This window comes from Hypanus sabinus, chromosome 18, assembly GCF_030144855.1.
Source record: "Hypanus sabinus isolate sHypSab1 chromosome 18, sHypSab1.hap1, whole genome shotgun sequence".
Lineage (NCBI taxonomy): Eukaryota > Metazoa > Chordata > Chondrichthyes > Myliobatiformes > Dasyatidae > Hypanus > Hypanus sabinus.
Genome location: NC_082723.1, coordinates 63,037,854 through 63,051,021, shown reverse-complemented (window position 1 = coordinate 63,051,021; position 13,168 = coordinate 63,037,854). Strand labels below are relative to the sequence as shown.

The following is a 13,168-nucleotide window of genomic DNA, read 5'->3' as shown; positions in this document are numbered from 1 at the left end:
TTATTCAGAAAGATTGAATTAGTCAGAACTTTATTCCTTCGAACATGCAATATTGAGGTGAGATTTGATAAAAGTATATAAGATTATGAAGGGTGTACATAGGGTAAATGCAAGCAGGGCTTTTTCCTCTTGTGTTTGGTGGGACACAAGGTAAAAAGTTTAAAGGGGACCAGAGGAGAAAACTTCTTCACTCAGAGGGTCATGAGAGTGTGGAACGAGCTGCCAGTACAAGTGGTGCATGCAAGCTCAATTTCAGTATTTAAGAGAAGTTTGGAGAGGTACATGGGTGGTTATGGTTCGGGGGTATATTGATGCGACCAGGCAATTTAAATGGTTTGGCATGAACTAGATGGGTCAAAGTGCCAATTCCTGTGGTGTACTTTTCTATGACAGTGGCTTGTCTACTGAAATTTTATGGGTGGTACTGACGAATAAGAAAGGGATGACCACGTTCGTGGGATTATATTATAGACCATTCAAATCAAGATTTAGAGGAATGAATTTAGAGAGAGATAGCAGACAGTTGCAAGGAAAATAGGATTGTGATAGGTGATTTAGCTTTTGGCATATTGACTGGAACTCCTATATGGTAAATGGACTGGATGGGATAATTTGCCAAACGTGTTCGGAAAGGTTTCCTTAATCTATATATAGACGTCCCAACTAGAGAGAGAGTGATATTGGATCTCCTGTCAGAGAATGAGAAAGGGCAGGTGACAGAAGTGTGTGTAGGGAAACACTTTGGGTCTAGTGATCATAATTCCATTAGTTACAAGGTAAGTATGGAGACAGATGGGACGGGTCCTTGGGGTGTGAATTGGGATAGTTTGTTTTCTGGCAAAGGCATCCATGGAAGGCCTTCAAGTGAAATGTTAAAAGTACAGAGTTTGGTCGTGTCAATAAAATATGGGACTAATGGGTATAGGGAACCTTGGTTTACAAGGTACGTTGAGGCCCTGTTTAAGAAGGAGGTATAGGCAGCAAGGAGCAAATAAGGTACTTGATGAGTTTAAGAAGTGCAAGAGAAGAAAATTAGGAGGACTAAAACAAAACATGAAGTTGCTCTGGAAGACGAGGTAAATGAGCAACCAAAGGGCTTCAACAGTCATGTTAGACCAAAAGAATACTAAAGTGTCCCACTTAAAGATCAATGTGGTTATCTGTGTATGCATGAGTCTTAAAGAGATAGGTGAGTTCTTAAATGGATATTATTTTCATATCTGTTTACTCAGGAGATGGATAATGTCTATAGAAATGAGGCAGAACAGTAGTGAGATCATGGAATTGATGGCTGTGTGGCCAAGTTTGTGGACAACATGGAGAGTTAAAGGGGCAGATAGTTTGAGGAAGCAAGGAGGCTGCAGATGGACTTGGACATAGTAGGAGTATGGGCAAAGAAGTGGCAGGAGGAATACAGTATTAATAAGTGTAATATCATGCTCTTCAGTAGAAGGAACGAAAGTGTAGATTATTTTCTAAGTGGAGAGAAAATTAAAAAATCTGAGGTACAAAGGGACTTGGGAGTCTTTGTGCAAGATTCCCTAAGGGTTAATTTGCAGGTTGAGTCAGTGGTGAGGAAGGCAAATCCACTGTTAGCATTCATTTCAAGAGGACTAGACTTACGAGCCTGATTGAATTTTTTTGAGGATGTGACTAAACACATTGATGAAGGAAGAGCCGTAGATGTAGTGTATATGGATTTCAGCAAGGCATTTGATAAGGTGCCCCATGCAAGGCTTACCTAGAAAGTAAGGAGGCATGGGATTTAGGGGGACACTGCTTTGTGGATTCAGAACTGGCTTGCCCACAGAAGGCAAACAGTGGTTGTAGATGGGTCATATTCTGCATGGAGGTCGGTCAGCAGTGTAGTTCATCAGGGATCTGTTCCGGAACCCTTACTCTTTGTGACTTTTATAAATGACCTGGAGGAGGAAGTGGAGGGATGTAAGTTGCTGATGACACAGATGTTGGAGGTGTTGTGAATAGTGCGGAGGGCTGTCAGAGGTTACAGCGGGACATTGATAGGATGCAAAACTGGGCTGAGAAGTGGCAGATGGAGTTCAACCCAGATAAGTGTGAAGTGGTTCATTTTGGTAGGTCAAATATGATGGCAGAATATAATGATAAAACTCTTGCAGTGTGGAGGATCAGAGGGATCTTGGGGGTCCCAGTCCATAGGATGCTCAAAGCAGCTGCGCTGGTTGACTCTGTGGTTAAGTAGGCATACGGTGTATTGGGTCTTCATCAATCATGGAATTGAATTTAGGAGTTGAGAGGTAATGTTGCAGCTATATCGGGCCCTGGTCAGACCCCGCTTGGAGTACTGTGCTCAGTTCTGGTCACCTCACTACAGGAAGGATGTGGAAGCCATAGAAAGGGTGCCGAGGAGATTTACAAGGATGTTGCCTGGATTGGGGAGCATTCCTTATGAGAATAGGTTGACTGAACTCAGCCTTTTCTCCTTGGATCGAAGGAGAATGAGAGGTGATCTGTAGAGGTGTACAAGATGATGAGAGGCATTGATTGTGTGGATAGTCAGAGGCTTTTTCCCAGGGCTGAAATCATTGCCACAAGAGGGCACAGGTTTAAGGTGCTGGGGAGTAGGTACAGAGGAGATGTCAGGGTTAAGTGATTTACTCAGAGTGGTGAGTGTGTGGAATGGGCTGCTGGCAATGGTGGTGGAGACAGATACGATAGGGTCTTTCTAGAGGCTTTTAGATAGGTACATGGAGCTTTAAATAGAGGGCTGTAGGTAAGACCAGTAATTTCTGAGGTAGGGACATGTTCGGCACAACTTTGTGGGCTGAAGGGCCTGTATTGTGTTGTAGGTTTTCTATGTTTCTGTTTTTATAAAAGCAAGCAAGTAATATTGAGGCTTTATATAGCACTGGGTGAAGGCCTCACTTGGGAGTATTGTGAGCAGTTTTGGGCCCATTAGAAAGGATGTGCTGACACTGGGGAAGGTTTAGAAAGGATGTGCTGACACTGGGGAAGGTTTAGAAAGGATGTGCTGACACTGGGGATGGTTTAGAGGAGGTTCACAAGTATGATTCCAGGAGTGAAAGAGTTAACATGTGAGAACCGAGTGGCTCAGAGCCTGTATTCACTGGAATTCAGAAGAATGAGATTGGATTTCATTGCAACTTATTGAATGTTGAAAGTCTTCAATTGATTGGATGTGATGGGGGAGTCTATGACTCTATGACCATAGGGCATGATCAGAATAGAGGGACATGCATTTTGAATGGAGATGAGGGGTAATTTTTTTTAGCCAGAGAGTGGTGAATGTGGAACTCATTGCCATAGGCGGCTGTGGAGGCTATGTCATTGGGTACATTTAAGGCAGAGGTTGATAGGTTCTTTATTGGTCAGGGCTTGAAATTATGGGGAGAAGATGGGAGATTGGGGTTGAGAGGGAAATTGATCAGCCATGATGAAATGGCAGAGCAGACTTGATGGGCCAAATGTTACTCCTGTATTTTATTTTCTTATGGATTGTGTACAGATTATGGAAGAGGAGGTGATTGCTCTCTTGAGGCAAATTAGGATGGATAGGTCCCAGGGTCTGACAAACTGTCCCTTTGGACCTTGTGGGAGACTAGTGTAGAAATTTCAGGGGCTCTGGGATTTATTTAAAATGTCCTCAGTCATGGGTGAAGAACTGGAGGTTAGCTAATGTTCCGTTGTTCAAGAAATACTCTAAGAATAAGCTGGAAATTATAGATTGGTGATCCTGACATCAGTAGTGGGTAAATTATTGGAAGGTATTCTAAGGAACAGGATATACTGTATACATATAGACAGGGCCTGATTAGGAGTAGTCATTGTAGCTTTGTGTGTAGTTGGTCATGTCTAACCAATTTATACAGTTTTTTGAGGAGGTTACCAGGAAAGTTGGATGAATGAAATGCAGTGAATGTTGTCTATATTGACTTTAGCAAGGCCTTTGATTCAGTGGTATCACATGCAGGATGATGTAGTAAATTGGATTCAACATTGGCTTAGTAGGTGAAGGTTACAGGGAAATAGGACTGATTTGTATGCGGAGAGCTGGCAGAGACTCGAGTACAAGGTAAGGATATATGAAAAATAAAAAAAGATAAAAGCTGCATACAACACCAAACTATTGTTTTTCCCAGTATTCCATTGCTGGGAGTTTGTTGCATACCATCATTGTGTCCCATTTGGTCAGTGTTGCTCAGGATCAGGCCTGACCCTCTGCTTGATGACCTTCCTCTTCCACATCCTCTGTGATGTTAAGATGCTGCCTGGAATATTGGCCGTTTGCTCTGAGGAGAGGTTGGGCAAACTTGAGTTGTTTCCTGTGGAGGAGAGGAGATCTGGGAGAGGTTTATAAGATTGAGAGGTATAAATAGAGTAGAGAGTTGATACTTTTCTTCCCCAGAGTCAAAATGTATAATTCTGGAGGGTGGCACAGCGGCTTTGTAGTTAGCACAGTCGCTTTACATTGTTAGCGATCACCGAATGGGCTTCACTTCTTGCCGCTGTCGATAAGGAGGTTGCATTTTCGCCCTGTGACTGGTTGGGTTTCCTTCCATGTTCCAAAGACATATAGGGTAGCATTAGTATGTTTGGTAAGGTACCAATGTGTGTTGATACTGAAAACATGGTGACACTTGCTGACTGCCCCACCACAATCCCCACTAATTTGATTTGATGTAAATGATGCATTTCACCGTATGTCAATGTACATGTAACAAATAAAGCTAATCTATAAGGTGAGGAGGGAACATCAAAGGAGATGTGCGGTCAAGTGTTTATTTTTACACTGGGTGGGTGCCTGGATGCACTGTTGGATGGTGGATGCATATACAATAGAGGGTGTTCGAGAAGTTCTTGGATAAACACGTGAGTGTGCAGAGATTAGAGGGATATAAGCATTCTGTAAGCAGAAGGGATTGGTTTAGTTCAGCTAAATTTGAATTTAATTCACTGTCCTGTTCCTGTGCAGTTTTCTATATCTAAATCCCCAAGAGGGAAAGGAATCAGCTGAACAGTTGCCTTCTGAGTTACCCTGCTCAGCTGAAGTGTCAGTCACTCTGCTCCCTAATATAAACTGGAACTTGCTGAAGTGTCAGTCACTCTGCTCCCTAATATAAACTGGAACTTGCTGAAGTGTCAGTCACTCTGCTCCCTAATATAAACTGGAACTTGCTGCTTTGGGGAAAGAAAGCATGCCTCCTTAAATCTCTTCTGACTTAATTTTGCCTGTTTGCCCCTTTCTTATCTGTTCTGAGGCTAATTCTCCCTCATTCATTGTGTAGGGACCTTTTTCCTGTTTCTGAAGAGAAAGTTGATAACACCTGCTACAAGCACTTGTGAAGTATTTTGTTTTGATCAGTTAAGTCATTCTATCCGGATGCATCACGTCTTGGTGTGACAAATTCTTCAATATGACTGCAGGACTGCAGAGAATTCAAGACTGTTCAATGTCATTTCCAGTACACAAATGTAAAGGAAAATGAAATAATTGTTACTCTGGATCTGATGCAGTATAAAACTAAACAGCAGGATAAAGGTTGCAGTACAGGTAGTCCCCGAGTTACGAACATCTGACTTATGGACAACTCGTACTTACGAACCGAGGAAGGAGAACGCCGTCTGCCATTTTAAGTTGGATCGCGATGCCGTCTGCCATTTTAAGTCATTGCCGTTGACACTGTGTTGAGTGTTTAACTTTGTATTTGGCTTAAAATTTTCTTAGTAAGATTCACCCTGACCCCGCCCCCTCTCTCCCGCCTCCGTTCCGGTTGGCTGGTGGCGCAGTGAGATCAGCGCTGGGCTCGAGAACGGATATCGATCCAGTGACTCCACCTACCCTGGAGATTTTCACTCCTTTTCAATCGGGCAGAGGATGCAAGGCCTGAAAGCACAAACCACCAGGCTCAAGGACAGCTTCTACCCTGGTGATAAGACTATTAAAATACAATGAGATGGACTCGACCTCACAATCTACCCTGTTATTATCTTGCATCTTGTTTACCTGCACTGCATGTTCACTCAGCTGTTTTCTATTTTCTCAATTTTACATTGTTACATAGTTCATTGAAGTAGAACAAGGAAAAATAGTAATAATCTGATTGGATTGAACAGTATGTAAGACCATTTTTTCTCATGTATCTCTGTACATGTGACAGTAATAAGTCAATTCCTAGCTTAATGCAATGATGCTTGACTTTAACATCTTCAGTCATTACAGGAGGGTTTTTTGCGGTGCCATTAATAGAAATTCCGAGTTGCATTATTAACACTGAGTGTTTCGTATCCCTCCAGATCAGGTTGTGGGTGTTTCCGGAAGGGACCAGGAACCATGATGGGAATATGCTGCCGTTTAAGAGAGGAGCTTTCCACTTGGCCGTGCAGGCACAGGTAAAATTGGAACTGGTGTTCTAGGTGTTATTGATTGAAGGTAGAATGAAGTCTGCAGCTGATGTGAATTGTAGAACTGATGAAATATCCACTCTTGCTGCATTTTTTGAAACATTTAGAAGTAATTTAAGAGTTCAGAATTTCTGCTTTTGTATGTATGCAGAGCTTAAATAAAAATTCTTGGAGAAATCAGTACAATCTATCCAGGAATACTTACAATTTCACAATTTCCGCCATTCATCCAAGTACAATGTTGTATACTGCAGCCAATGACCAGATTGTGTTTTATTGGAGTTGATAGAGGTTTAGATACTGCTGTGAGGTTCACTGCTTTTGTTGGGTAAATCAGGAATGGTTTTGATGCCATCCCGAAGCCGCCAAGTCTCACATTTCTGCACTTCCTGGTAGGATTACGTGGTGTTTTGTTCTTGGCATGTAACTGTGTAGCCCTGTAACTTGAGTGAGAATACTATTCCCTGATTCACAGCTAACCACTGTATGAAAGCAAAGGAATGCAGTTTGTAGGTGCAGTGGGCTGATGTGAATCAGGAGCTGCAGATGCGCTATTGTAATTTTAAGGATTACCTGTAATATCTGTATTATGTCATGTAATACTATTAATAGGACAAAAAAGGTTATTTGTTTTGGCTGCCTTTTATATTTTCCTTGGTTCATTGCATGGTGGAGATTATTTTCATTGTGTCCTTGGATGGATGGGACCCACTCGGTGACCCTATGAGTAACTTGTTGGCCAGTCATGGGGATCTTTGGGATGACTGTCCCTGAGCAGGGAATTACAGCATTTAGTACGGTTACTATGATTGAGCTTGGTCTTTCTTGGTGGTGATCATTATTACGGCACCAGAGATTGGCTGATGATGTCTCCTTTATCCAGGCAAAGTCAAACATTTTATCAGCAGTGCTATTTCATCATGCCTTGGTACAAGGAATTTTTTCTGCTATAGAAGCCTTTCTCTTCAATTGTCATAGGGTATTTTCAAGCTCTGTTTGGCCAATATCTGTTGGGATGGAGTCAAGGATTCTTGCTTTAAAGAAGTACGTTGTCTTCTCATGGCTTCTTCATGTGGGTACTGATTGACTTGATCCTTGTTAAGATCCATGTGGTTCTTGGTGATTTTGACAACACTGAAGCTTGTAGTTATTGGCACTTCCTTGTCATGTGCTGTTTCTAACTTATTTATTTGTAAGGTGGAATACTTTGGTGGGCCTTGATTTTCAGGTCCTGTTGCTTTATTTTTCTTTTCCCTTCGAAGCATTGTCTCAGGCAGCTCTGAATTTATGATTAATTAGTTTCTGGATCAAGTCGGTCTTGGTGTTATATGGATGAAAGGATATGGGGCCTAGTGATTTGCTGACTGTGGGATGCTGGATAAATGAATTACCATTTCACAAGTTGTGATGCTAGTCAACAAAACCCCACACTTATTCCCAGTGGTGATGGTGCTTCAGTCATCATGCCACTCTCTTCTCGATCTTGTTGTAATACTACACGTTGCTCTCAATTGCTAAATTATTAGAGTAGGTATGTGATCAAGTATGGACGTATTCAGAGGCAGAGCTCCACATTGTCACTGAAACCTTCAGGAGGATGCATCTTCTCTTCAAGATTTACTTTCAAGATTCTTCATTGCCACCTATCTTAATGAACTGAGGCACCGGAAAACTTAAGCCAATTTTTTTCTGAAGGTGGCATCAGTGAATTCTTCATTGCTTTTAGTGCAGCACAGATACCAGTTGACCCTGAATGCTCAGAGACTGGCCATAAAGCTGCCATCAGGGGTCTTCATCACCACTGATTCTTCCTCACACTGTGGAGGGCACCAGAGCCATGACGATCCTACACACTGAGGTTCTCCCAGCACTCTGCAAAGCTTTCTGAGCCGGATGGCATTGGTATTCTTGCCCTGGCCGGCATAACTATTGGCAGTTTTGATCATCTCATCAGGAGGGCTACATTGTCTGCAAGCCAAACATCAAACTCCCCTCTGAGTGCCTTTGTAGCTATAAATTTTCAGAAGGTTAGAGAAGATGCCTTCAGGATGTTCTTGCTGTTTTGAGGAGGAAAAGTAATTTAAACTTACCCATGGCTCATTCCATTCCACGGTAGCAGCAGATTGTATTATCTACAGGATGCACTGCAGTGACTCACCAAGACAGCTCCAACCAAACCTGCACCATTTAGAAGGATGAGCAGCAGTCTATCCTGACTTTGAAATGTATCACCATTCCTTTACCATCTCTAAGAGAAAATCCTGGAACTCCTTCCCTAACACTATTGTGGGGCTACTGAGTACCTCAATAGTTCAAGAAGGCAGCTCACCACAAATCTTCTTTAGGGCAGCTAGGCTCAGGCAATTAAATGCTGGCTATCGCTTTGGAGCCCCACGCCCGTGAGTGATTAAATAAATAAATGTACTTGTTTTATCAATTTTTTGAGTATTGTGTCAGGAGAAGTTGTGCCTGATTTCCCCAGCAGGAATTAATACTTCTGGGAAAATAGAACCAAAAATCAAATCCCCAGTGATTGTTGATCTTTGTATTTGACTTTGTATCTTTGTGTTTCAGGTTCCAATTATTCCAGTGGTCTTTTCCTCTTACAATGATTTCTACAACAGAGCAGAGAAAAGATTTACCTCTGGTATGTTTTGTGCACACAACTGTGTTAGCTTGCATGAAAAAAAGTTTGTTTCAATTATACCCTTGCATTTATTTACCCGATCTATTGACCATAACCTTGCAAGCCATGCTGTCTAAGGGCACTGAGTGTTTAGACCTTCCCCCTTGCCTGAAAATCGTCCTCAAGCTCTTCATTCAGCAGAATGTTCATTGCTCCATTGCGTTATGGCTTTAATGAGCCCATTCAAGAGGCTCAAGCATGAATGTTCAAAGAGTGGAGGGATATAACATTGCTTAGGCAGGAGGGATCAGCTAGATGTTTAATTACCTGTTTAATTAGTTCAGCACAAATGGTGGGCCGAAGAGCCTTCAACTGTACAATGAACCTTGCCCCACCCTCCTCCCAAATAATGGATTAATTTCCTCGTGCCCATTTTCCGATTGTCTTGGCGTTGTGCTGCTCTGCCCACCCTGTTAGCTCTTGTACATCATTGACACTCAATATGAAAGTCTGCAATTAATTTGACTTAATATTTGATCATTAATGCACTTCCTGAAATTAGAAAACTTTGCAACAAGGAAATTGCACAAATTCTTTGAAAGGAAAGGGTATTTCAGAGCATTAAGCACAACACAGGATCTGAGCAGCCTTGACTGAGTTTGGAAAAGGTTCCATAATGGCTTTGTTGGAGCGAAATGGTTTTGACTTGTGAATGGGGAGGGGAGCTCTCCTCGTGGATATCCTGAAGTCATCAAAGTGACAACAGTTTGTTTCATTTCCAGGCAAATGTATAGTTCAGATTCTTCCTTCCATGGAGACCCGTGGGCTGACAACAGATGATGTGCCAGATCTAACAGAAAGAGCACGGGATCTGCTAATAGCCACATGGAATGATATCTCTGCTCCTATCCTCAAAATGAGTGGGACACACTGAAATTTGCCTTCTACTGATCACTTCATGGAGCATTTGCGTCAGTGATGTTTATGCTGAGGCCTGGTCCGCTGGTGGTTCAGATTGTACAAGGGAATTTTACACTAAACAAGTTTTCATGGGACATTAGAAATTCTTCATTGATCAGCAAGATGTAGTCACTTTGGCCATGAGGTAGTCTCTTGCTGGACTGTATAGGCAGGAGATCCCAACCAATGGATCTGGTAGCTGAGATCTCTTGCTTGTAATATATAGGAAGGGGGCAGATGCTCTGTGAGCTGTTCAAACTGCTGTCATTTCTACTACCCAGGTACGTGCTCCCTCCCTCCCTGTCTCACTCAGGCCGTTGAACTTCTCGTAAGCACCATTGTCTTCCTGTTGTGTACCCAAGTCTCAACAGTAAATGTTAGACACAAGCCACTGCGCAAAGGACGGTGCTGAGCCGAAATCTGTGGTTGCCATTGACAACTTAACCAAAATCAAACACTATTACATACATTAGATTATCATCAGATCACTGAGCAGCAAGCTGTCAATAGGATTTCAGAAGATAAGAATTCTGTGTTTTAATGTAGAAAATTAGATGATCTTTGTGTGGTCACAGGGTCCATTACACATTCCACACCCTTTCTTAATCAGGCCTAGCTTCCCAGGGTGACTCTTGGTGCCAATTCTACTGTGAGTGAGTCAGAGATGCTGTTCCAGTATGCACAGTTGACCTGTCCAAATGCTTTCGTCCAAAAGTATTTCAATCGTTGAGTTAGCTACTATGTATTTATTGAGGCAAAGGTATCTTAAGCTTCAAGGGAGGCAATTCCCACTAATGAGTTAGTGGCTTTCTGCATTGCAGATGAACTAGACTTGCAGTGAGTATCAGTGCTGGAGTGAGGGAGCTGGGGTAAATTACAGGTCTCAGTATTCACAGCATACTACGTTGTACAGAAATTAACCTGCAGTATGTATGTGCAAATGTGACTGTACAATATTTATGACACCAAAATGTGTCCATCCCCAGAACTTAGACTAGCATTGTTGATACGGCCAGATAATTGGGAAGTCCCCAAGCTTCCTATGGCCACTCCCAAGGGTCAGTGTTTACTGTCATATAGATAAAGGTTCTGCAGATATTATTTTGCTCTTGCTTTTGGATGTCCATTTCTGTACCATTTGCAGTTGTCTTAGTGAAATATTAAATAATGTTGCATGCAAACATAATTTGATTGTTTTAGGCTTATATGAAGATATTCAATCCTTTTTAAAGTTGTTATTTTCAATCAACTTTTGAATAAATATTTCACTGCAAGTCTGTCTTTAACCTTTCCCTCCTGCCCATTCCTTTCACTGTTGATAATTGTTTCTGTCGTAATTATTTGTGACAAAATTTCATGAACAATAAAATCATTTGGGCTATGATGTTTCAGGAGTTGGGAGTAATTACGAAATAGTTAAAGGATATTAGCAGAGGTTGCTTGAAATGTTGTCATACTTGTTGCAAAATAAAATACCAGCAGTGTTTCAAAATGACAAATTGGCTTCTCTTCGCGCTTCTGTGCCAGCAACACTCGTGTGACTAATATTATGGCTACAGGAACAGTTCAGGAACATGGCACCACAGTATAGAAACAGGCCTTTTGGCCCATCTAATCCATGCCAGGTTATTTATTTACCTAGTCCCTTCGACCTGTGCTAGGACCATAGCCCTCCATACCCCTCCCATCCATGTACCTATCCAAACTTATCTTAAACGTTGAAATTGAACTGTTATCCACCATTTCACCGGCAGCTTGTTCCACACTCTCACCACCTTCTAGGTGAAGAAGTTTAATGGGGACATGAGGGAGTACATTTCACCTTTTATCCTTAACCCATGATCTCTAGTTCTAGTAACTCCCAACCTCAGTGGAAAAAGCCTGCTTGCAATTATCCTATCTATACCACTCATAATTTTATATACCTCTATCAAATCTCCCCTCATCTTGGGGAATAAATAACTCCCTAAGCTCTAGGAAATAAAGTCCTAACCTATTCAACCTTTCCCTATAACTGAGGTCCTCAAGACCTGGCAACATCCTTGTAAAGTTTCTCTGCATCCTTTCAATCTTATTGACATTTTTCCTGTAGGCAGGTGACCAAAACTGCGCTCAGTACTTCAAATTAGGCCTCACCAACATCTTACACAATTTCAATATTAACATCCCAACTCATGTACTCAAAGTATGAGTTATGAATGTGCCAAAAGCTTTCTTTGCAACCCTATCTACCTGTGATGTCACTTTTGAAGAATTATGGAACTATATTCCTAGATCCTTCTGTTCTATTGCCCCCTTCAGTGCCCTACCACTCACCTTGTTAGTCCTACCCTTGTTTGTCCTTCCAAAGTGTAATGCCTCACATTTGTCTGCATTAAATTCCATCTGCCATTTATCCAGCAAGCCCAGATCCCGCTGCAAGCTTTGATAGTCTCCTCACTGTCCATTACACCCCCAATCTTGATATTTTTGGCAAATTTGTTGATTTAGTTCACCACATTATCGTCTAGATTGTTGACATGGATAAGCAACCACAGACCCAGCACCAATCCCGGCGACACAGCACTAGTCATAGCCCTCCAGTAAGAGAGGCAACTGTTTACTATCTCTCTGGCTTCTCCCACAAAACCAAAGTCCATCTTGAACACCAAGCAACTGAACCTTCTTGACCAACCTCCCATGTGGGACCTTGTCAAATACCTTGCTAAAATCCATGTAGATAACATCCTGTACCTTGGCTTCATAAACTTTATTGGTAACTTTCTCAAAAAACTCTTTAGACATGACTTGTTGTGCATAAAGCCATGTTGACGATCCTAATTAGTCCCTGTCTATCCAAATACTTAAATATCCAGTCCCTTCGAATACCTTCCAATAACTTGCCTACTACTGATGTCAGGTACAACTACCCATAATTTTGTGGCTTATTCTTAGAGCCTTTCTTAAACAATGGAGTAACACTAGCTATCCTTTATCCTCTGGCGCTTCACCTATGGCCAAGGACACTTTAAAATCTCTGCTAGGGCCCCTACAATTTCTCTGGAGGGAAACTCGCTCTGAATTTCCAAAGCCGTACAAATATATTGACACAGACGCAGGCCCTTCAGGTCAACCTGTCCGTGTTGACCAAAGTACCTTCCTAAGCTAGTCCAATTTGGCTCGCGTACCTCTCAGCCTTTC

At 42.0% G+C, this 13,168-nt stretch overlaps 1 protein-coding gene across 1 annotated transcript in view; it reads left to right on the top strand.

The window, feature by feature from the left end:
• agpat2 (1-acylglycerol-3-phosphate O-acyltransferase 2 (lysophosphatidic acid acyltransferase, beta)) overlaps positions 1-11,374 on the top strand; it is a 36,229-nt gene extending 24,855 nt beyond the window's left edge. The window contains exons 4-6 of the mRNA XM_059994501.1: positions 6,295-6,390; positions 8,977-9,049; positions 9,811-11,374. Of these exons, the coding sequence (XP_059850484.1) occupies positions 6,295-6,390; positions 8,977-9,049; positions 9,811-9,962 (321 nt within the window). The 3' untranslated portion in view covers positions 9,963-11,374. The remainder of the gene's footprint in view (positions 1-6,294; positions 6,391-8,976; positions 9,050-9,810) is intronic.
• The last annotated feature ends 1,794 nt before the right edge of the window (positions 11,375-13,168 follow it).